The sequence below is a fragment of the Barbus barbus genome, assembly GCF_936440315.1.
Source record: "Barbus barbus genome assembly, chromosome: 46".
Lineage (NCBI taxonomy): Eukaryota > Metazoa > Chordata > Actinopteri > Cypriniformes > Cyprinidae > Barbus > Barbus barbus.
Genome location: NC_136724.1, coordinates 6679985 through 6704072, shown reverse-complemented (window position 1 = coordinate 6704072; position 24088 = coordinate 6679985). Strand labels below are relative to the sequence as shown.

Sequence of the window (24088 nt, the reverse complement as noted above, 5' to 3'; positions counted from 1 at the left end):
CAATCCTAAAATCACAACTAAATGCATAATTCATCATTTTGTCTCAATCAACATAGCATGATTGATCAGAGACTGAATAGGGCAACTAAAAAAATACTACTATTATTAATCTGTATTTTTCTATATCCATATCAAATTCAACAGTGCTCTATTTGCCCCCTCCTCCACCATACATTTACGCTTCCCTCACTCTGAACAGGGAACAGGAACACTTCAGCTGCCACTGCAGCCCATTGTGCCAGGCATCACCATGACAACATATTTACCAGCCCTGCTCTTGTTAGACACTGCTGAGATGGTCTCATACAGGGCACACAGAAATTAATAAACAAACATGAGCCATGCTCTGCGCTCTTTTTTTATTCACTCATACGCAAGACTTCAGAATATCTGTTAGAACAAAAACAAACAGTGTTCAAATGCCTTACATCCGCAGGATTTCAAACTTCGAAGAATACATTTCCGCAACAAACTCAATTGATTGGCTGTAGGTTGAATGAATGAGAACCCACTAAATTACTATGTTTTGTTTTTGATGTATTTACTGGTTACCAACATATATATATTTTTAAATCTGATCATGGGATTCTGTACTTTAGCCAATCAGAAAACTTTTATAAATAGGTGTTGATGTGTAAATGCTAATGGCTGTGATGTCAATTTCATAATAAATCCTTTTCGTAGTTTAGTTTCAGTTAATTGCCTGGAGAGGAGCTTAAAGTGGATGATATAAAATGTTATTACATAGCATATCAACGTATTTTAAAGAGCAAGAAAATCCTATTTTGTATGACCACCTGTAATACGCTGGCAATGTAAACCCTATATCATGTCAATACAACATCATTAATCTAACCTGAATCTAACCTGGGGTGTAAAAAAACAGTGTAGAGCCATCAAAGACTCATGATAGAGCAGCCATCATTCAGAGAGCTAAAGAGAAGTTAGGTTGGTTGCGGTGTCCTGATAACGTCTCTACACTTACAATCCACTAGCAGCACAGGGAAGATGAAAGCCTCACTGGGTTAGAGCTCCTATCTATTTTTAACCCAGGCGGACAAGTCACGGTCTAGAGAATATCTTCCCCTCCCCCAGACTGCTGTGCTACAAAGAATTCTACAACAAATACTCACATCTACATAGATGCATACATGCATCACCTTGTGTCTTCTGAAGTTAAATACATTTTGGTGATAGTGTGTTTCTGTGACATACTGTATTGTCTAATCACTTAAAAGTGTGAAAGGTGTGAAAAGTGCACACCTAACCTGACTTTTCCTCAACAAGCCTCATGAATTGATGTGTCATTCTATACTTAATGCAGAAATGTGCAGGATCATTTGTGCACTAAAACTGAATTGTTAAAATTATTGGTTTGATGATCTACAAATCAGCAGGAGCAATAGAATTAGTGTGCGTGTCTTAAACATTTGTACTGTTTAATTACATAAATGTATCAACTGCATTCATTTCATTTAGAGATTTTCACTATTATTGCAGCAACAATTAATGATGAATGCTATGAGTTAATGCTATGAGTTAAATTCATCTTTAATTTAGCATATTTTTATGTTTTCTCTCACACTTAAAATATGGAGGGTCGAGGGGAGAGAATTTCAGCCCTTCTTGGAGACTGGGGTGTCTTAACACGTCTATTTTGTTCATTTAAAGAACCCAAAAAACTCCCACAGTGGCGAGCTAACCTGTCTCAGGTGCAGGTAGAGGGTTTCACTTTCATTTGTCATCTTAACTGACATGATTTTGTAGAGCAGTATTATCTGCACACTGTCAATGTTGTTTTTTTTCTTTTCTTTTTTCCTTTTCTGACGGGGGGCAACCAGCGTTAAGGTACATTACTTGGATTGTCAACAAAGATAGTTACAGGCGCTGGATTATATTTACAATATTATCATGTGTTGTAATAACATGATATTGATATTTAATTTTTTTTAAATATTGTGACACCCTTAAAAAGTAAAAAGACTGAAAAGAGGTGCTCTACCAACAAAAGAGGAGGTGCAACCAAAAAGCCATGTCAATTAGAAAAGGTGCAACCCTTACTCTTGAAGAAATCTAAATTAATCGGTTAAAATATATGCAACGTTTTGACCAGACATCTGATGAAGGCCTGGATAATGGCCAAAACGTCACATTTTTTTAACCAACAAAATTGGATTTCTTCAAGAGTGAGTGTTGCACCTTTTCTAATTGAGACCCCTAAAACAACACAAAATCAGCAATGTTTTTAAGGCTACTCTATATTGTGGTCCTCAAAAAAAGTGCATTCCGCCACTGGGGAAAGACAGAGGTTCAAGTCTAGTTGAGCTGCCCAGTAGAGGCAGCATGTAAACAAGCCTCGGGGTCCCTCAGTGGACATGCAGAGTTCAAACAAGAGGAAAGGCCGCTGAGGTCATGAGGCATTGATGCGCAATGACTACAGTCTGACTGGACAGACAAGGAAGAGGAGGAGATTAAAACAGGATACTGACATATTCCTACTCCAGAGAGCATAGCAAGTCTGCTGTCTGGCTGATTCTGCACACTGATGCTGGGTTTCAAACACCTATTATTGCTGATTGGGTACGCCTCAGGGTCTGCAAACTCCCATAAGCCCTTGTACTGACTTCAGTCATCAATACTCACCTGACAGTGTCACCTGGCAGCGTTGCACACTGCCTGAGAGCAAAGCAGATGAACTTAAAGGATTTACCATTCCCAGTGTGGGTATGACATCAGACGGGCTCTAGCCTCCAGCCTAACAGATTAACACTTCATAACATCATGAAAGAAGCAGATCTCAAAGCAGCTACGCAGCAGCTACAATCAGCCATCTGTGCTCAGGTGATTGTGTTGTTTGTGCACTGGGTCATGTGAGTAAGCGTGACTGTGGTTCTTTTCAACCGTGTCAGGATGAATCACTGATGGCATCACGCATCCATGGCAACAAAAAGACTTTAGATTGGTGGTGGAGTCAAATTACTGCACCGCTGGGAAAATACTCCCTCTAACATGTGGCCATAAGACTAAAAAGGTTCTATAATTATCTACCTATATATGTACTAAAGATGTCAAAAGGACTGTTACTTCAATGCCAAAACAACACTAGAGCCAACAAGATTACTCCTTTTTACTAGTTTACCTCAATGTTTACCACAAGTAAATGAGGCATCATCGATCGTGTAAAAGTTTCTGGAAAGTTCAGCGCTGAGCCTGCCACATTCATACATTTTGAATTGTCATGAAGGACCTGAAGGAGTGGGTGGCAGATCTACAACGGCCTTCATAATAATATTAATTATAATATTTCTTGAATAATTATTAATCAAAGTTACATTTATGTATGTTAGAGAATAAGTTGATTATGGCTTTAGTCTGCCTTTCTACTCTCTAAGAAGCTGCTCTCATTGTGTGTGTAACCATGCCCGATAAGGTTTAGGGCTGAGGCAACCTTGAAGATAAGTGTTTCTCTGCGTATGTGTGTTAGTATTTGTCTGTACAGGGAGAAGCTCAGACAGTCCAGCACAAACGTTCAAACAGCCAATGTCCAGCGTAGCAGATACACGTCTTTGGAGAGACATGTTGCGTCGGACCTCTGATCACTTGTCACTAAAATAGTCATCAGAAGATATGCTTCAAGCTTGTATCCATATGTGGAAATTGTCTAAGTTTATCTAGGTTTTAGGACCAATCAGAATTTTGATGACTTGTGCATTGACGCGATTAGCAAGCTCTGTCAGGGTATAATTGCTGGAGTTTTTGAATTGTAAAGCAGAGCGGCCTACGAACTCCGTGCGAGTGTTGAGGCTGACTTCTGCTGATGAAACTGCAAACTATTTCTTCAGTAAATTTTTCAGACTCCTGGTCTTTGTTCATCATACCTGGTCCATGGATTTTAACTGTTAATTGCTTATGGTCCTGGTGTGGTTCTCCACTTCTGGTTTTTATATGAACACTCCAAATTAACTCCTTTTCAGACATCCGCAGCTCATGCAGAGCAGTTTACTAATAACATGCTATGTTAATGTTAAGCAGTGAGCAATGCCAGACTAAATGCTATCTGCTTTATAGCAGAAAAAAAAAAATCTAAAACTCTGTCAAACTCACATTTAAGTAATATAATTCAAATCAGCAACAAAATCTGATATATATCCTGTTCACACAAAGAAAAGTGAAAAAAAAATGGTGTGATAAAATTTGAATTTGAATAAACGGCTGTTAATGCATCTGTTCAGACTGACACAAACAGTCGCATGTCACCAGTGCAACAGATTTTTTGTACGGAGATGTTTAATCCTCTTTTCCATTGCACTGCAAAGAAACCTGGCAAACCCATACAATCTGCACTTATGGTCACATCCCTAGATACTCTGCTTTTGTATAAAAGTTTGACTTGGTGGAGTTCACAGACTTTTGCTAAGCGAATACATAGCACAAGATGAATCCAGAACAGTCTCTTTTGTCTCTGTGCTCTACTTTTGGTATATTTGGTGGTGTTTGATATATACACATACAGACTGATTCACTTTTTACATTTTGCATAGTTCCAAATGTGTATCTGAAATGCTCCATATTCTACATTAACTCAATCCAGTATTTGTTAAGTCCGGTGGTTCAAGCAAGCAGAGACAAAAAATTAAAAATTGTATGCACCTATTATGCGAACTAAAATAATTATTATATCCAGGAACAGTAGAAAGATGATGCTTTTTTTTATAGGGGGGTTAAAGTGAGTGACTGCATTTTTGTTTTCTTATTCTCTCTCAAACTCTTTGTTTTTGATCTATATTTTAGAGTTTACATTACCTCTTTTTATTATTACACAAATGTTTTTTTTCACTGAGAATCACTTTGTACTTTAAAACTATGATTTTTTTCCCCCAAGTCTTGTGTTGTTCAAGTCCGTGCTGTGGTATAAATTGATACCGAGAACTGTGAAATTTCACTAGAAATGCTAAGCTATGAAAATGTTGGTGTCGTGACAACCCTAGTACGTACGTGTGCATGTGTGCACTCAGTGTGTGTTTATCAGGAAGTGGGGGTGTGGTAGTGTTGGTTAACAGGTGGGCGTCTCTGTCTTGATTAGAGCTGTCTCTCTTGGGGGCCCAACAATGGGATGATTGCTTCCTCTAGCTGCTGGCAGTGGTCCCGTTCATTGCTGCTGGCATCACTGGCTTTACAAAGAGCCCTTACAGCCGGGTCTGATTGTATCCTTTTCTGCCAACCACATGCCAACATATATCAACTCCCCACCACAGGCCCACAGGAAGAAAAAAATCATTGGTAATAAGGTGCAGTTGTAACCACTGCAAAGGCACACGGGGAATTCATCTCTTAGCCATCAGGCTACAGGAAGAGTCCATTCTTATTACAATTCCTAATAAAATAAGATTTGCTTTTAGCTTCCAGCATCTTGATGATAGGTCACCAGCTGGGACTCTGAGCACAGGAAGCTCGTAGGTGATTTGTTTCTTTCTACGGTCGCAGTTTTTTTAGAGAGCTTTGTAGTGTGCAACAAAATGAAAATAAAAATGTCTTACTCAATTCTCCTTGGTGGACTCAAAAACTGGCCAAAAAAAGTCCGCATGAAATGGCATCTGCAAACAATTTTACTTTTATAATCTGATTTATTGCCAGATGAAACAGAATGCGAAAAAGTGAAGTGACAAAATGAGCTGGATTGGTGGACAGACAAGATTACAAGACAAACACTTTTTCCCTTGTGAATAAAAATGTAAACTGTAAACAGGGCTATTTTAATTTCATGATGACTTCACATTGTACTAGAGTGGGGAAATGTGGTCCCTACATGACACAAAAAAATGCAAACACTCATTTAGGGCATTTTATGAAAGATGCATTAAGACGTGGAGGAGGGGTTTCTCAACCTGCTCACACACTTAGGTCTCTGGCTGAACTGACAAACACAGCGTAATTACAATCAGTAAAACATAGAGGCTCGTGCCTTCGTCACACTCAATGCAACAGCCTCTGTAACAGTCATGAAGAGTGCTTAACATCACAAGAACCAGCCTACAGCTCCTTACAACTGACCAATAACACACACAGAACAGCAGTCGACAAAGTAAACAGCAAAAACAAACCTCAACATAAGCTAAAAACTCCTTACATGGAGAGTAGATTTTTTAAACATTTAACTTTTTAAATATACTTATTCTATGGAAGAACTGACTTGTAATTTGTAAAAGAAATTAAAACATATCATGATAATAAAAAAAGATTTATAGACTTTTGCTAGATTACTTTCTCATCATATGACTTAAGAAAGAAAGAAACCTATACTAAACACACAACCTAAAATAAAAAAACTTTTGTACTATATCAATTAGGGATGCACGATATTGGAATTCTGCCGATATTCGATATGCCGATATTTTTCAACTCATTTTGGCCGATATCGATGCCGATACCGATATATTTCCTTTTGTTTGGAAACAACACCAAGTCTCTCCTGTGCAGAAATTATAAGCAAAATATTATTCATTTTGGTTAACTTATTTATTAGAATTAAATAAAAAATAAAGGTTTTTTAACAGTACATTGAAGCTTTGAAAATAAATATAAATCAACTATATCAATCGCTGCATTTTTTCCCCCAGAAAGATGCAGTGTTAACCCTAATATTTTATTTTAAGATTTAACATTTGTAGATGGTCTAAAACAAGAGTTGTAAAAATTCTGAAAATCTTTTAAAGCTCATGATTTGTTTAAAAAATAAAACGCTACACATTAATGAATAAATCAGTATATATAAAATTATTTAATTTACAAGTATCATGTTTGTGATTTTTTTTTTTCATGTAAGCTATAGCTTCTGACCATTAAATCAAAACATACTTATGTTATTACATCAATTACTGCTAATGTTATCAGTCTACAGTCTGCTAACAGTCTAAATGTTATTTGTGTAGGCTCTTTTACTTTTAATTTAATTAGAAGTAGGCCATCAGCGCCCCTACTATTAAAACTCCTTACCGAACGGGCATTAGGACCTGGGGGAGGCTGTCACTGCTGCCCCTGCTTGTGCTATAACTGTTTACTCTATCCCACACCGAACACGTAATTCTGTACATGCGTTCACACATTAAATGCAGCGATCCAAAACAGTCAATCTATTCATCATTCAGACAAAACTTTGCTTCAAGAATGAGCCACATTGCTGACGTGATCTAATCGCTAGCACACCCTGAGCACATGCGAGTTAACCCCTTCCCCTTATCGGCAAGACATATCGGCATAATTTTGCATATGAGGCCGATGCCGATATTTACATTTAAAGTCATTATCGGCCGATTTCGATATCAGTCCGATAATATCGTGCATCCCTAATATCAATACTTGATATGCAGGTTAATGCCAGGTGTAAACTGCAGTCTGTTTTAGCTGACCACCTCTGATTGGATTGACACAGATGCAGATGTAGGTGTAAACAGGGTCTTTGTGTGGAGCAGTATGTCCAGCCTCCAGAACCGTACAATACTACCAACTGTATGGATAACAACCCCATCAGAAGTGCATCAAGTGCTGAGAGACGTGTACTCACCCTCTGCTGGCTCTGGGTCAGTGAACAAAGCCTCCTGGCTGCTGACGGGCTGATTGTGCCTGCTCTCCTCCTCTACCTGCTTACACACTCTGCAGGTGTACCCATCTTGCACCTGGGTGTCAGGGTCAGTGCCCTCCTGCCTCTCACAGTCCACATGAACCCACCTGAAACACACAATAAACAACCATCTGTGACAACCTTCAATGCCCCAATCAAGGTACCCACTTTTGCCTAAACCCAACATTCTTAATACAAATGAAAGCTCTATGTAGAGCACCTAAAGCAAAAATGTGTAGTGCACGGTAATGTTTTATTTGAGCTACATTTCTTGCATCTATCAATTTACATGTTGTACACAAACATTGTTCACTATAGAAATCAGTTACTGTTTTTTAAGTGCCTTTGCACCATGAGCATTGCAGTGTTTTCCATTAATAACCTAGACTTTGGCCATACTCTAATCTGTCCTGCCACAGTTTGAGTTTCTGGTTCGACCAATAAGGCTGGATTATCCGTTTGGCCAACCAATGGCAGATTGGGGGAGTATTTGGGAAATTTGTCTGGAATTCGACTGTTATCTGTGCAACACCACTGGGGATGCTAATGGAAACACATATGATGCAGCAAACAGGGTGGATACACAGGATGTGACTAGTCAAATAATGGCATAATGGTTAGTGGTCAGGAAGTCTTCAACAGCTTAAAATATATTAAAAAAAATATTACCTTGCCATAAATATTATAGTATCTGAGATAATTAAATACAATGGACTTTGAACTAATTATGTCAGTCACGAATTGTAACTCTCAATACATGACAGATCAGATCAGATCGGCTGTTGTGTAAAGATTCCATTCAAATTCATTATTCTCAACACACATGATGCGGCACACAATTACATGTTTGACCCATGGTCAGTTCTCAAAGCGAGAGAATCAAATCAATTTGCCATACAAATGATATGAGCAGCTTTTCATTCAGAAAGACATCATTGAGCAACTCTTTAAACCTGGCGGTTCAATTACCGTGTCCTATGCTGAATTTGATAGATAATTTCTCTATTGGTTAATCACAGTCTTTGAAGACTACAGAGAAGTAATCAACTATTATTTATCAACACTGACCAAGTCTTCACAGTAATAATTGATAAAAACACTTGAGCCTGAGACATGCTAAAATACCCAATATAGTAACAACTATGATGTGAAATACTACAGTAAGAAAAATACAGTAATAATACTACAGTAGCAGTGTTAATGTCATGTGGTAGAAACTTGTCAACATGGACAGACTCTCCGTTAAAACCCATGGACAAACTAAGATCAAATAAAAAATGATGCAAGGAAAATACAATTTCAACTACTTTACACTTGTTCACTTGCAACTAGGTTTGTGTCAAACACAAAGAAACTATTAAAATTCAACCAACATTTAGAAACCAAACACTCAAATGCTGAAGGATGACAATGATTTCCTTAATAAAACATTGAAATCATTTTAATGGAAGTCACTTGTGACTGTGTGATATTGTTATAGCTGAAGGGGTCATTTCCTACCTCTTACAAGTGCAACATGAGTGTTTGTCCAGAGGGCCGACAGATTCCTGATTCTGCCCACAGATGAGGCAGACCAGCGCTGAATCATGCTGCTGTTGACATCCTTCACACATTACACCATTAGATGACCACTGGCCGTTAGGCCTCACGCCACACTGAGCACACGTTCGGCAGTTCTGCAAAACACAACACACAATTCACTGCAACATCATCTAAAATGATGACAGCAAACCCATTTAAAGTCAACATGAAATAAAAGACCATTTACTTTCATTCTTATTAAGTATAATTCATTAGTGCACATTACATTTATATTGATATCACACTAATCCATATTTAAATAAACCGTAAATAAAGCATTCATGCCAACTTTACAGTGGTGTAAACAATATCGCTAGCTCTACTACTGCATTATATGTTCATATAAGCCAGTATTGTTGCTGTACTGTGGAGACCAACTGCTTCATGTATTATGAATGCTATGAATTGTTAAAAAAAAAAAAAAAATTCACATCTGAACAATGACACTTGAACCTAACAACAATTGTGAACTACAAACTTCAGGGGCTCTCTTAAATCAATTTGGATTGAGCTCCAGCATAATTATGGCTCTATAAATCCTCAAAATCATGTTCATCAGTCTGCAACAGCTCTCAATAGGAGCAAAGCACCAGGAAATTCCATGTCAATTAAAAAACATACATAAATAAAAGGCACTTCAAGCTCATCAAGTGCAGCATTTGAGCCTGCAGAAGAGGGGCAAGTATCAGCTCTAATAACCACCCACAGACCCTTAGCAGGAAATCCAAGCCTCGTCAAGCCTCTGATGATGGACAGACTCCTGTGCTGAGTCCTGGATGACAGGTGGGGCTTCTTGGCCGCCTCCACAAAGTGATGAGAGGGATGTGTGTGTAATTTCGTTCAGCTTTTCTATTCTTTCACATAAGCATGATATTTAGGGGTCTACTAACAATCTGACTACAAACTGAATTTAAGAAAGTATCGTGTAGTCTCACCCTCAGATGGCATGACCAAAGACTATTCATGGACCATCTGTTGCATACCACACACACAGATGAAAAAAGAGCTTTCATAAATTGTAAGCTTGAATTTGATTGGCTGACTTCATGGTATTTCTGAAAGCAAGGTGCACAGATTTATAAAATCAGTCAACACAGAAACAAACGGTATGTTCCAATTACCTGATAGTGTTCTGCACAGTGCACTTCATAAGGCATTTGACCATCTTAAGCGGGTTTTCGAATTGTAGGAAGTGTATGTTGTATGAGTCAGTTTCCTTACAGGTCTCTAACAACTTGAGTATTTTCAGCATTTCTTAACATGAATTGAGCTTTTTACTCTTATCAGGAAATATATAGTCAAGAGTTTTGTACTGCACCTTCTGGTTCAATTAAGACTGACTATCAGTTCAAATCTAAGTTTGTTACATTCTGATTCATCAGGGAGCTAACTTGTTTGGTACACAGGTTAAAATAGTCAAGATCAACATCTATTCCACAACTCACTTACGCAGCTCAGCCTTCAAAGTGAGGGTATAAGAGAAGTGCATCAAAACCTTCCAGCACAGTATGCACATGAGGAATAATTAAGCTAAAGTGTTTTGGAGGTAATGAATTCATCATGGTGATTAAATCAGGCTACAGCATCAATCAGGGGGAATGTACAGTATGCTGGTAAGATGAAAACCAATGCACTCTTCAATCTCAAAGCAGAAATGAAAGCACTGTGTGCCTCTACTCACAGCAGGCCAGAATCACTGTCACAATGCTGGTTGTAGTCCATACACAAATACAAGCTTACCATGCACCTCCAGCCATTGGTGGGTATTGTGTCCATGACAGGCTGCAGGCAGAAGGTATGATACCCTTTATCACACATGTCACACACCAGCATTTTGCTGTCATCCCCTGGGTTCCTACCAACCAGATGGGGAAAAAAAAGAAGAAAAAAAAAAAGAAAGTAGATTAAAGATAGATTCCAGATACAGGGTTAGGGGCTTTTGCAAATTTCAAGCTAACAAGACATTCTGACCTATATAATGTTGACAGTTTGCTTGCAGCTAGAGGACAGTTAGGTGAGTTTCAGTGACAAGCAGGGCAAAGGTGAAAATATTTTTAGCCAATCAGAAGATATTTAATGTACATTTATGTGGAAAGAGAATGGACTGATGGGATTTAACAGTAGCCAGTACAACCGATTGTCAATGACCTGTTTTTTGCTGCAATCTAGCCCTCTCTTTTATATTTCAACCTTTATTTTGTGTTTCTTCTTTTTCATAATGTATACTTTTACTGACATGATTACAAACAAAACTTCTTAAACAATTAAGTGCACCTTAAAAAAAATAAATTAAAATATAGTGCACTGCAAACTTTGTAAATGTTATATCGTTGTTGTCTATGCCCAAAAACCCACACTCAATCATTACTCTTGCAGTGATTCCAGTGTAAATACATTTATGCCAATTACGAACCATCTTAAATTCGCATGGTACTGTTCTTACATTGAGAGCTTCATACTGATTGGCTTTCAAAACGCACTACAATAAATGAATGATAGACATCAAAAGCAGTCAGTTAATTAGTCAGTTTCTTTCCATGTCCATCTTCTATCATTATTAAGGTATTCAAGGCTTAATCAAATGAACTGTCATGATGCATTTAGAGACTACCATCTGCAGGTATACGATTAATCGATTAAACAGCTTATTAACAGAAGTGTTATTTCTCCATTGTGTCAGTTTTTTTTTCAAAATGTAAAAAAAAAAGGTTTCACACATATACTGCATACTCTTTTCTGTTTAAAAATCAATATTGGCGAGCAAATAGACTAATCTGCTGTCAAGATATCAGTGTCAGCCACTGAAAAAGACACTTTTAACTGCAGCCACCACTCCTCAGCCAAATACAACCTCATTCTACATTTTACCGAGGCAAACAAACACCCCATTACTTTCTCCCCATGAGCAATAACACCTTCACTTTGGCTTTTCAGAGCCTAAACCTGTCTAAGTGGTAAATCAGAGGGGAGATTTATAGAGCCGAGAGGAGGTGAAGTGACGTTCAGGAGATTTACCCATTTCCAGGCCTATATTTTCAGCCAATGCAAATCAACATTAAATCAGAACGCCATCTGATATTTACAGCTTAGCTGAGCCATGGTTAAACTTATTATGGCCATTTTCACCCACCGATCGAGATAGATGCATGTTCTGCCTCTCCCAGCCCTACTGTATTTGATACCCAGAATCACTCTATCAACCAAGCAGCATATTGGAGAATTCAGAGTTTAGGCTGAATAAAATACAATCCATTTTGACTACACTGCATTTTTACTGTAAAATCCTTCTTCTCATGAGCTCCAGGCTCTATGATCTACTGTATTCCGTCTCCTCAGAACAATATACATATAGAGAAGCTTAAACACACATTAAATGTGTCTGACATCAGTCGGATGGCTCTCCCAGCAGTCATATTTAGAGTGTGGCTGTTGGCATGAAAAACAGCTCAAAACAAAATTCCCTAAGGATAGCCTTGTTTTCAACCATGCTGACATAGAAACTCAATTGTCAGTCTATTAAAACAGCAAAACGAGGCTGGCAAATGCAAACCAACTTTGGCTTTATTAAAATCAGTTTGACTATAGTGAGATTATGCAGTATACCAATGACCAACAAATTAATAAAATTATTCTTATTATTATTTGTGGATTTAAATATAGTTAAACAGAGAATTCAAAATTCTCCAGACGTCTGAACTTAATTACTCAACTGTGTCGAGTAATTAATGTCCAAGTGAGCTGGATACTCACTTGCATGTGAGGCAGACTTTGCACTCAAGACACTGCCAGCCGGTCCTCTTCAGTGGGGTGACAGTGATGTCCAGACAGGCCCCATGGTAATGCTGGCCACATGTACAGCAGAAGAGCTGATCGAGCAAGTCTCCAGAACTGTCACACACCAGACAGTTCACCTCATCTTTCGCTGTAAGGGAGAGTTAATATATAATTTGTCTCCAACTACACAAGGTATATCTTATATTTAGTAATTTATGATGTAAACAGATGTGCTCCATCAGTCTGTCATGAGCATACCTGTTTGCTTACTGTTTGTTTCAAAAGATAGATTAAAATTGATTAATCATTATACGGCTGTTTAAATGATAATAATAGTTAATATATATATTTTTTAAAAGCCTCAACATTTTATGAAAGAATCAGCAGAAGGACACGTGTGTAACAGAGAAACTCACATCGGACAAGGGATTGTTGGATGTGATCCGGGCAGAGGAGGGTGTATGCCTTTATGTCCTGGAAGGTTCCTGCAGCAGCTGCACAGGGGTAATGAAAGGAGCGCCCACAGCTCTCCTCACAGCACTTTATGGATGCTCCAAGGCGCTTACAGTATGCACAGCACTATAAAAAGTGAATAGAGAGACATATATCAGATGTGCAGTTTCAGTTCGGTAAATACTCCATACATCACTATTAGCAATGGAGAGTTTAGATTAATTGGTGTTCTTATATAACTCCAAACCTGCTCAAGTGAATAATAAATTAGAAATAAATAATTTGAAAACGAATCAATCAAAATTGAGTTTTGACTCCATTAACCTAAATCTGTAAAATACTTTAGATAGCAATTTATTGATTCTGCGTTTCTATTGCGTTTCTATTACAGTCATTTTCACAAATACGTGGTTAAAACATAATTACAAATAACTAACCAACATTGCTCTGATGAGTCTGTATGCACTGGGAATCATATTTTGACATACAGACAAGGTAATGCTAATTCTACATATAGTACACAGTGAATGACACAAATATGTCATATGTCAGTCCACATACAAGAACCATCACACAGATGCAAATGCACATCCCTATAAGACCTAATAGCTCGATTCAACAGCATTGCAAGATTAGTGGAATTATATATGTTAAGTATAAGTACTATAGCGTTTACCTTTCTACTACTAAAAATAGACAAGACAAACACTACAGTACCTTTTTCATATACCATTTAATTGCTTTGTTTAACAGTTTTATTAGACAGAACTGTTAAACAAAGACAGCAAAGCTCTTGCTCTTAATGCTGTTAACGTGTGACCTTGAAGTTTAGGTTTATTTACTATTTAATTAATTTCATGCATTAATTTGCTGTACAGAGATTCAGTGATACTTATTAAAATGGGCACCTCACAATTTGTACAAATATAATATTTATATATCCAGCAACACCAGATGAACTGTTGAACCTTGCATGGTAAACATAGAACTAGAGGGCTGCATTCCTATGGCTATCCCGACCAGATTTCTTGCGACTTGGGATTAAATTCCCGAATAAAACACGGCAGCGGTCGGTAACTCTGATGCAATTTGAATGGGAGCGGGCGGTCTAACAATATCCCGTCCCGACGTCCTTTCAGAACTGCATATCTGCGCTTTATTTAAGCATCGGTACAGCCTGCACTCGACTGTTATGCACGCACTGCACTCATGAACCAGTGCTTTGTTTTATTTGCGAGGTCTGTGCGGAGCATGTGCATAACCGGCTGTACCGGTGGTGAATATACGGCTCGCAGACAGAACAGGCAGGTTGTCGATAAGTGACAGAGCAGAATAAAGATGGAGCAAAGTGTGGATGCGCTTTCCTTGAAGAAAGTTCAACTCTGCTTTGTTTATATTTTTCTTAGCCTATAATTTTAAATGACAGGTGTCGAATTTATTTATTTAGCCTATTTATTTTTCTTCTGCGACACTTTTCCTAGGCTACTGTGTTTACAGCAATGCGTTAAACGAATTTAGTATTTTGACAAGACGATTAAATTATAGTCTAATAGGGAATTTTTGTACAACCTACATTTTTTCCCCCTCTGCGACATTTGTTCCTATTGTGTTGTAAAAGTTAAACGAATTGTAGCCTGACAAGACGAATAAAAATAAAGAATACAATTTTTGTACATATTTATTTTCTCTGTGACACTTTTGTTTTCCTACTGTGTTGGCAGCAAAAATAAAGACTCTTGACAAGACGAATAACAAATGCATAAATTCTGTGCAGTCTACACTTTTATTTGTTAGCCGCTCTCTCTTTCTTTCAGTACAGGAAATTTAAATGTGTGATTCAAGAAACAAGCTCTAAATTTAGCGGGAACGGTCAGGTCGGGAAGAAAATTATTCAAAGAGGACAGCGGGTGAACAGAGTGAATATATCGCGGGAGTGGGTGGGTGCGGGATATAACCTTGCAAGAGCAGGACTTAAAAAACAGACCTCTACATAGAAACCAAGACTCCATTAAGGTGTATTCACACATATTTGGTGTAACCTTTAAGATTTGAAAACAAAACAAAACAACACATCCCTCTAAACACCTTAACAGTATGTGAAAATTCAAACTGCACTGAAACACTTTTTTTTTTAAATCCCAGCATAGGTCAATGACCAATAAGACATACTGTAAGCTGTTAGCCTAGGGAAAGCAAACAGCTTAAAAAGACAACATGACAACAAACAAACAAGAAAATAAATGTTGTGGAAAGCAATTAATTATAAAACAGAAATCAATTCAATTCATTAGGGTAATATAATGTATGCAAGTGCTGTCTTTACTTTCTACATTCTAGTTAGTTTGTTCTTGTTTTTGTTTTTTTTTCACCATATGTGGTACATGTTAAGTTAAATGCACTTATTGGTTTTACACTCGCTTGATTAATCACTTAAAAAAGCTATTTAATTCTTTGAAAAAACATGCTGTCTTTTAATTGAATCTGTTATTTAGTACATTAACATCAGGATTTTTCAATCTTTTAAAAATAAAACGTACATTTGTTTTTGATGCAGTATCAAAAATGCTATGGTACATAAATGGCGAAAATTTCCATCTGTTAATTGCAATGCTCTTATAATAGCCTTTTGTAGCAAGAGTGGTGAGAAACTATAAACCCTGAAAGACAAGGTCGTCACAACACGATGTTCCTCTCACAGGTCCAATTGCTCATTACATACTTCCTCCTCTTTCTATTTTTTCAACCTTTCGGATACATCCAGTAAAGCATTCAGGATCAAGGCGAATGTCATTCAAAATAAGGGCTTGAATGAAAACTGGCCAGACATTTAAAATCACCACCATGGAAAACGCACTCACACTTTGAATAATAGAGGACGCCAGGGCCTGAGAAAACGGCCCTAAACTAAAAATGTCTCTAGTCAGCAGTCTCTCTAGCTCTCTCATGCTTTAAAAACCCTTGGCCTAAAGCCCAAATGCAACAATCTGCAAATACCTTTTAACACTGAGCTTTAAGCAATTATCGCCCAGGCGGTGAGTCCACTGGGGCTGACAGCAGCCTCTACCCACAATGCTCTTTTCTGAATCACTGAAGGACAGCCATATAGAGCTCTATGGCCATACAGTCCACTCTCAAGTCTAGGTGGGTGTTGAGTATCTCATGCCTCAAATAATGAATCAAACAGAAACCATCGCCTCAGACATCTCCTTCATGGGGTGAAAAAGCTACAGCTGATACGTTATTGCTGCCAAGACTCCAAGGACACTATTATAAAGTAGAACAGCATTCCCTCCTTGAAATCCTATATGCAAAGAGGCATAATGGCAGCATTCCAAACGGAGTAGGCCAGTGATGAAAGATGCAGTAAAGTGTTGGATGAGTATGCTGTACTGTGCACAATGTCGGCTGGTTTGTGTCTCGGTCAGTCAGTGTGTGGACTGCAGTTATGCAGCGATTCCGTTTATAGCATTTGAAACGGTTTCTAGACATGATCCTAAATAGAACTTCATCCTGCACGGTGTGCATGCACATTTGATTCATATTTCTCAACATTTCTGTTGTATAAAAGTAAACAACACATTACAAAATTGACCTGATTTATTTTGTCAAAACAGGTCTTCAGTTTTAGCGTGCACAACATTTATTTCAAAATTTTTACATTTGATTATAAATTTTAAAAAGTCACATTATGTGTTGCAAGTAGTGCTGGGCAACGATTAATCACAATTAATTGAATCCAAAATAAACGTTTTTGTGTACTGTGTATATTATATGTATGTATGTATGTGTGTGTATATATATATATATATATATATATATATATATATATATATATATATATATATATATATATATATATATATATATATATATATATATATATATATATATATATATATATATATATATATATACACACACATATACGCATACACATATATACATGTATTAACTTTTATGTTGGATGCAATTAATCGTGATTAATCTTAGCCCAGCATTAGTTGCAAGCTAAATGAATGATGCACCAATAGTAGATTACATGTGCAAATAAAGTCATAGGAAGATGATCTTGTGGAAGGGACTGTGTGAAGTTCAAGCCATCCTCAGCCCTCTGACATTTACTATTTCACAACTCAGCGAGTCTCACTGCCAGGACAAACCTACATCATAACAAAATCCTTACTGAAGCAAGTCAGTTCACCCAGCTGCCATCTTGCCAAAGCCCTCTGGCAGCTGGCACTTTCCTCAAATGGGGTACAAATTGGTGTCCCATTACTTTTTATAAAGGATTATAACATTAAATTCCATGCACTTTTGTTAGGAGAGCTTTTAGATATATGCAATGTTTAAATGATGAAAAAAAAGTAGCAATTACTTAAGCATTGTGACACTAAGAAAGTGACATCATTTGGAGCCTTTCAACAGCATGGTGAAAAATACAAGTAAATCATCTCATTCTATTTTCTCAATTTCAAGATAAACTGTAGTGTTGATTACATTTGTCAAGCTCAACCATTCAACCTGTCATCCAAGCTATTGTACGAATATATTCCAATTAATTTACAGCCTTAGTGCTTACAGTACACTGCCTGGATGTGAGCTACAAAACATACAGCAAATCAACTAAGCTTGGTGTTAAGAAGCCCAGGTCTACCTTGAAAGACTTCGATCACCCCAGTAATAAATTGTTCTGTCTGGCAAACAGTAACAAAACATTCAGCCAAAGTCCAGTGGATTACTGAACAACAGCTACGTGCAGGCGATAAAGCTGCTAAACGGGCAAAGCTGCAGAGCAACCACCCTAACGGTCTCGCCATTAGAGTGGGGAAAACCTAGTGTGATGTAAAGCTAATTCAACATTTGGATCATTTATTTTTTGCACAACTGTCCCCAATGACTCATTAGCGGTTTCTGTTTTTCACAAAAGCAGAGAAAAGTGTGCAAGGCATAGGCTATCAGATTAGCAAGTGCCAGAGGCAAAAAAAAAAACAAAATAAAAAGATAGGCCGTTGAAATATTACTGATTTCATAGAAAACATGGACAACAATTACACTAAAAGCTTAAGTTTCTATTTGGATGGTTGGAGTTTTGACAGATCCTAACTGTATTTTACATAGCATAGCCACACATTTGGATAGATGCTATGTGTTTTTCCTCAAGAATCAGATCCCAGGTGAAGAGAATATAAAAATTAATTACTCCTAATGTGCTCTCCCTGCCCGGGTTCCGTGTGCCCTTGCGTCTGCCACATTGCATTGTGTTAATTAGTGGAGTTGCACAAGAGAGACGGCTGTGGCAGTTTTGAACTGCTCCGCTCCTAATTAGAAAATATTTTAAAGACCAGGGGACCGACACAACCTCTCCAGTCTCTTCCACTGCCAATAATAACCCCATTCATGATTAACTCTGAATACTTAATCAACAGTGAGCGCATTTGTCATTCCTCCACAGAAATTACTCTCAGGGAAAGTTACAGCTCAAGTTTGCAGCTACATTCAAAAATACAAATTGGCGCAAACATGGGGACACTCAACTCCACTAATAGCCATTTGCCACTAAAATGATACTAGATCGAGGGCTCAGTGAAGCTCTGCCAATTCAGCCCACAAGACCACAGAGCTACTATATAACCCACAAGCTTTATTTATTAGAAAGGTAAATAAAGTAAATAACAGTGAGTGGCAAATTGCAGTAAATTGCTGCTCTACACAAAATCATTTCTGCATGTGGACGGCCGCTTATGAGTATTTGGGAAAGCAACGTGCCAACAATCTTTTATTTTTTACGTATTTACTTATAGTTTATTGTTATTGTTATTTTACAGTAATTTAGATGTGAAATTACTTTATTGGGGCCAAATTGTTGCAGCCCTAAAAACAAACACAGGGACATTTTTTTTTTTAAATCACAAATCACACATTTCAGAATTTATATTCAATCACACATTCAGAATTGATTTTCCTCAAATTGGGCAGGCCATAACTGGATTAAATATATCAAGTAAAAAAAACAAAACAATACCATTTAGGGATGCACAATATATTAACACCACATCAGTTATCATTTGATATTATAATTTTTTTAATCGGTTGATACTAGATTTAGATGTGCACGCTCTACTGCTAACTAAAGTGAATCTTTAATCATTAATACATTAACAATGATAAATGATAACTGATAAATGTAATCTTTAAATCTCAAAATACATTTCTATTTTCATTATACAATTGGTTTATTGTAATGGAAGAGCTCTAGTTTTGTGTTTTAGAGTTGCTTTTCCTTTTTATTTTTAAAAAAGGTTTTGGTGACGAAATTTTCCCATCCCTCTGCCTCCAACATAACTGGATGGAGACCAGCAGGTTTACAAAACAGAATTCATTGGTAGACACACATGGAATAGGGCCAGACTGGGTGCTGGCATGTTGGTTGAAAATGGTACAAGTTGACAGAAGAAGCATTTCAAAGTTAAAAGCGCAAACAAATCCATCAACAAGATATTTAAACACACTGGTGTAGGTGTCACTCACCTCTGTGCTCCCTGAGTCAATTGCTTTGTCCACATACAGCAGCGACTGTCCCTCCCCACGGCATACACCCTCCGACCAGGCGGCACAGCGCAGGTGAGCGCAACACTGGCCTGCAGGTGCAATACAATAATAAACACCATCAGCCACTGAAAGACACAAACAGTGACACTAGAGTAGGTTTACCTACCAGTGGGGTCGAATAAAGATGCAACGTTAATGTCATCAGGAAGGCCAATTTGGCCCAGTTCATCCCAGAACTTCCGGCCGGGCTCCTCAGCAGTGGGGTCTGTACTACCAGGAGCAGAGGTTGAGTGCAGGCCACTGTCTGGAGAGCTGATCCTGAGGAAAGAAGTGAACGGACACATTAGGTTTAATCTGCAAGAATATTTGAAGGTGACAGCTATGTAGCCCACTCCTCTGTGAGATTAACACTTGGCAGTTTATTTCTAGATGTCAGCATCCCAGTCATGTTTTAAGAAGGCCTACGGTGCAACTACAACATCCATGAAGCCCTGTCTGCAACGGCGAGGTATGGGGTTATCATACTTGGCTGCTACACAAGGACTGGCTGTTTAGAAGCAAAGTATGAAAGAGACAGAGAAAGAGAGAGGACGAAAGAGAGCCGGAAAGGGGGTGGGGGGCTGGAATGACTGGCTGCTTGGATGTGGCGCTGAGAGAGTGAGCTACAGAGACTCAGAGAAGCGGAAAAAAGGGAATTAACATTTAAAAAGGGAGCCGGTTTGAAGAGGGCCAGCCAGAAGTGGGTTGCAGCGGGGACAGGATGAAAGACTACTGTATGCGATCCCTATTCTGTCCAGGATATCTGCATAAATATAAATATACTGTTTGGTGTGCTACATCCTCTTTAAAAAGACTTACATCAGAGGAGGAGTGACATTAGGGACATTATTGTACCGTAAGGAACTCCATGATTTTGCTTTTTCAAACACTTCTATTAACATCTTTGGTTCATATTGTTGACTTGGGATTTGTGAGTTTTGGATTTTTCAGCGTTTCATAAGAAAGGAATACGCTAACTGGAGTCATTCAAAAATTGGTCTATGTCATACTGAGGTTCCTAAAATGTTAGGTATGGACCTTTCCAAATATCAGGGAGCAAATGTAATGGTGCTATTCCACTGCATGGTACGGCACGGTACGGTTCAGTACGGTTCACTTTGGGGAGGGTTCCACTGGGTACAGTACCTGGTACTTTTTTTGAGTACCACCTCGGCCGAGGTTCCAAGCGAGCCGTAAAGGTTACCAAAATGTGACGTGTAAACTCTTCTGATCACTGATTGGCCGGAGAGAATTGTCACTGCCTGCGTCATTGAACTTGCGGCACAAGACAAACAGACCCACTAGATTTAAATCAGCACAGCCAGAGAAGGATCGAACGCAACTGTTTTGAGTGAGCGATACATCCGTGATATTGAGATATCACGATATCTCTAAACAAAATGCCTGTGAAAAGGTTAAGTGCAAGTTTTCTTTCTTTAAAGTCCAAACTGTTAAAAAACAGCAACAAAAGTTATGCAAATCAATTTTATCATGTTGAGTAGGCTAAATTAATTAAACTTATTAAAAGCTTACACTTTTATTTTTTTCTGTGTGTAAACAAACACATTTAACTGCTTATCAAACAGAGAGAGAAAAAAAAGATAGATAGATATAATCTAAACCTGGTACATTTCAAAATTTACCTGGAGTGCTTTCTCAACCTTTCTACTCCTCACGAGTCCCACACGAAGAAATAGCCGTTCAAATCGCGTCTTTTGTGCGCTCATGTTCGTCATTTCAAATCTAGACGTGCGGCAAGCATACACACTGCACACTTCTGCGTCGCATTACGTATGCCATAGGTGCAGATTTATGTTTCTGCCGGTCGGTGCCCACTGTTCACACTGCATAATGCGCACTTGTAATATCTGAGAGACAGGGAGAGCATCCAGTGTTGTTCACATTAAACTGGACACACCGGCGGCGCTCTCTCTCACACCTGCGATCCGAGCAGAGAGGCTACTCACGGACTGAATATGCGCTCTGCAATAATAACGTGATCGGTGCCTATGGTCCATGCTGATAGCTGTTCTGGGCCAGCTAGTTTTCATCTCCATAAACATATATATAGCAGTAAAGCTAATACAGTGGCTGGAAATCTGTTTATTCTTCGGTTCCTCGTGCTTCCCCATATTCATAGAGAACGCAGATCATGGTTGCTCAGAGCGCTCTTGGATAGAAGATGGAAATGGCGTAATATTGCATTAATTATCGCAGATGAATCGCCTTTGATAATGAACGCAATATTGTGAAGCTTGTCAGTGAACTACGACTGTGTATTAAATGCCGCTCCATTTGAAAGCAGGTAATGGAGATTTACTGCTAATCACGGAACCGGCTTTACTGACTAGATGCGCATGACAAAATCGCATGCGATATATCGCCTAGCCCTAATGTAGACCATTCTTAAGTTAATTTTAGGATACAACCTTGAGGCCAATTCACACTGCACCATCAAACACCGACAAACGTCAGCAGACACATTCCCCTGGTTTTGTCTGTGTGTTACTCCTCTACTCTGTCCCCCCTCCACCACCTCCCACCTCTTCTCTGACGGCTGATGACTTTGTCAGCTTTTTCACTGATAAGGTGGCAACCTTCAGCAGCCAGTTCTCTGCACCACTTATCCATAGCCAGCCTACACACATTCCACTCTTCTCTTCCTTCTCTCCCCTCATGGTGAATCAGGTTTCCAAATTTCTCTGTGCCAGCTGTCCAATATCTCCAACATCTCACCAACATTGCTACTAGTGTTGTGTTTGATCAGCTCTCTGCTTTTCTCCAACAGAACAACCTACTTGACAACAACCACTGCACAGAGACTGCCCCACTGACCATTGCTGAAACTCTTTGTCTGTTTTATTGTACTGGTCCTGTCTGCTGCTTTAACACTGTAAACCACCAGATTCTACTGTCCACCCTCTCTGCCTTGGGTATACAGGTACAGAACTTTGGTGGCTTCAGTCCTATCTCACAGGCAGATCTTTCAATGTTTCATGAAGAGGAGGAGTGTCTGAGTCACATTAGATAATAACTGGGGTTACTTGAGGTTCAGTGCTCGCTCCTCTCCTTTCTCCATTTACACAACCTCATTGGAAGCGATCATAAAGGCACATGGCTTCCACCACTGCTATACAGATGATACACAGCCCTAGCTCACGTCAGACCATTTCTGATCTCACTACTTTGGCTCCCAGTCGTGGCCAAAATCAAATTCAAGGTTTTGACACCCGCTTTCAAGGCTGCCACTAGAACAACACCTCCCTACCTAATTTGACTCCTACAAATGTATGCTCCCTCCTGTCAGCTTAGGTCACTGAATGAGTAACACTTTGTTGTTCCTTCACAACGAGAGACAAAGTCACTCTTCAAACACCCTCTCTGCTCCTCTGTAGTGGAACGAGCTGCCAACCTCGTTCCAAATGCCTTAGACCATCACAGCTTTCAAGAACCAGCTGAAGACACATCTCTTCCGCAACCACTTAACCACCCCACACCTTTAAACCAATGAACTAACAAACACACAAACAAAGGAGGAAAAATCACTTTTTTCTTCTCTGTATTTGTCCTTTGGTCTAGCTGACTTCCCAACCAAGCTATCTAATAAACCTGCTCTTGTATATTACAAGTTTATTATTTGCTTTGTGACAAATAGCGTTTGTTCCTCTATTGCAATTCACTTTGGATAAAAGTGTCTGCAAAATGCATAAATGAAATGTAGTCCTCTTGGCACTGGTTGGTGCTTGTTTTAGTTTCTCTAAAGTTTGTCTGGTCTTAGAATGTCTGAGAATTGGTGTACTATAATCTGGGGACTACTGGCATTGGTCAGCATCTGTTGGGGCAGTGTGAAATATCCTTTACAATTCAGCTGTCTATGGAGACACTACACAGCATGGCAGCTCACTAGGTTAAAGAACAGTTACACTTTAAAAATAAATGAAGAATATGTCTTTATCACTGTGGAATAGACAAAGAAAGAGGCAGCATCACATGTATCCTCTGCGGAGCAGTAGTGTTGCTTTCGTCAATGAAAATTATGACTAAATATCGTCGTCAATGAACCTTTATCGTGAC

The 24088-nt window shown here is 38.5% G+C and overlaps 1 protein-coding gene across 8 annotated transcripts in view; it reads right to left on the bottom strand.

Annotated features, from left to right (window-relative positions):
• The window catches only part of LOC306865118 (histone-lysine N-methyltransferase 2C-like), a 132361-nt gene that overhangs the window by 63369 nt on the left and 44904 nt on the right, over nucleotides 1-24088 (bottom strand). For all 8 annotated transcript variants that reach the window (XM_079409496.1, XM_079409495.1, XM_079409499.1 and 5 more), the window contains exons 6-12: nucleotides 20142-20293; nucleotides 19955-20064; nucleotides 13390-13552; nucleotides 12950-13121; nucleotides 10940-11054; nucleotides 9119-9294; nucleotides 7562-7725 (exon numbers count right to left, since the gene is read on the bottom strand). In XM_079409496.1, coding sequence (XP_079265622.1) covers nucleotides 7562-7725; nucleotides 9119-9294; nucleotides 10940-11054; nucleotides 12950-13121; nucleotides 13390-13552; nucleotides 19955-20064; nucleotides 20142-20293 — 1052 coding nt within the window. The remainder of the gene's footprint in view (nucleotides 1-7561; nucleotides 7726-9118; nucleotides 9295-10939; nucleotides 11055-12949; nucleotides 13122-13389; nucleotides 13553-19954; nucleotides 20065-20141; nucleotides 20294-24088) is intronic.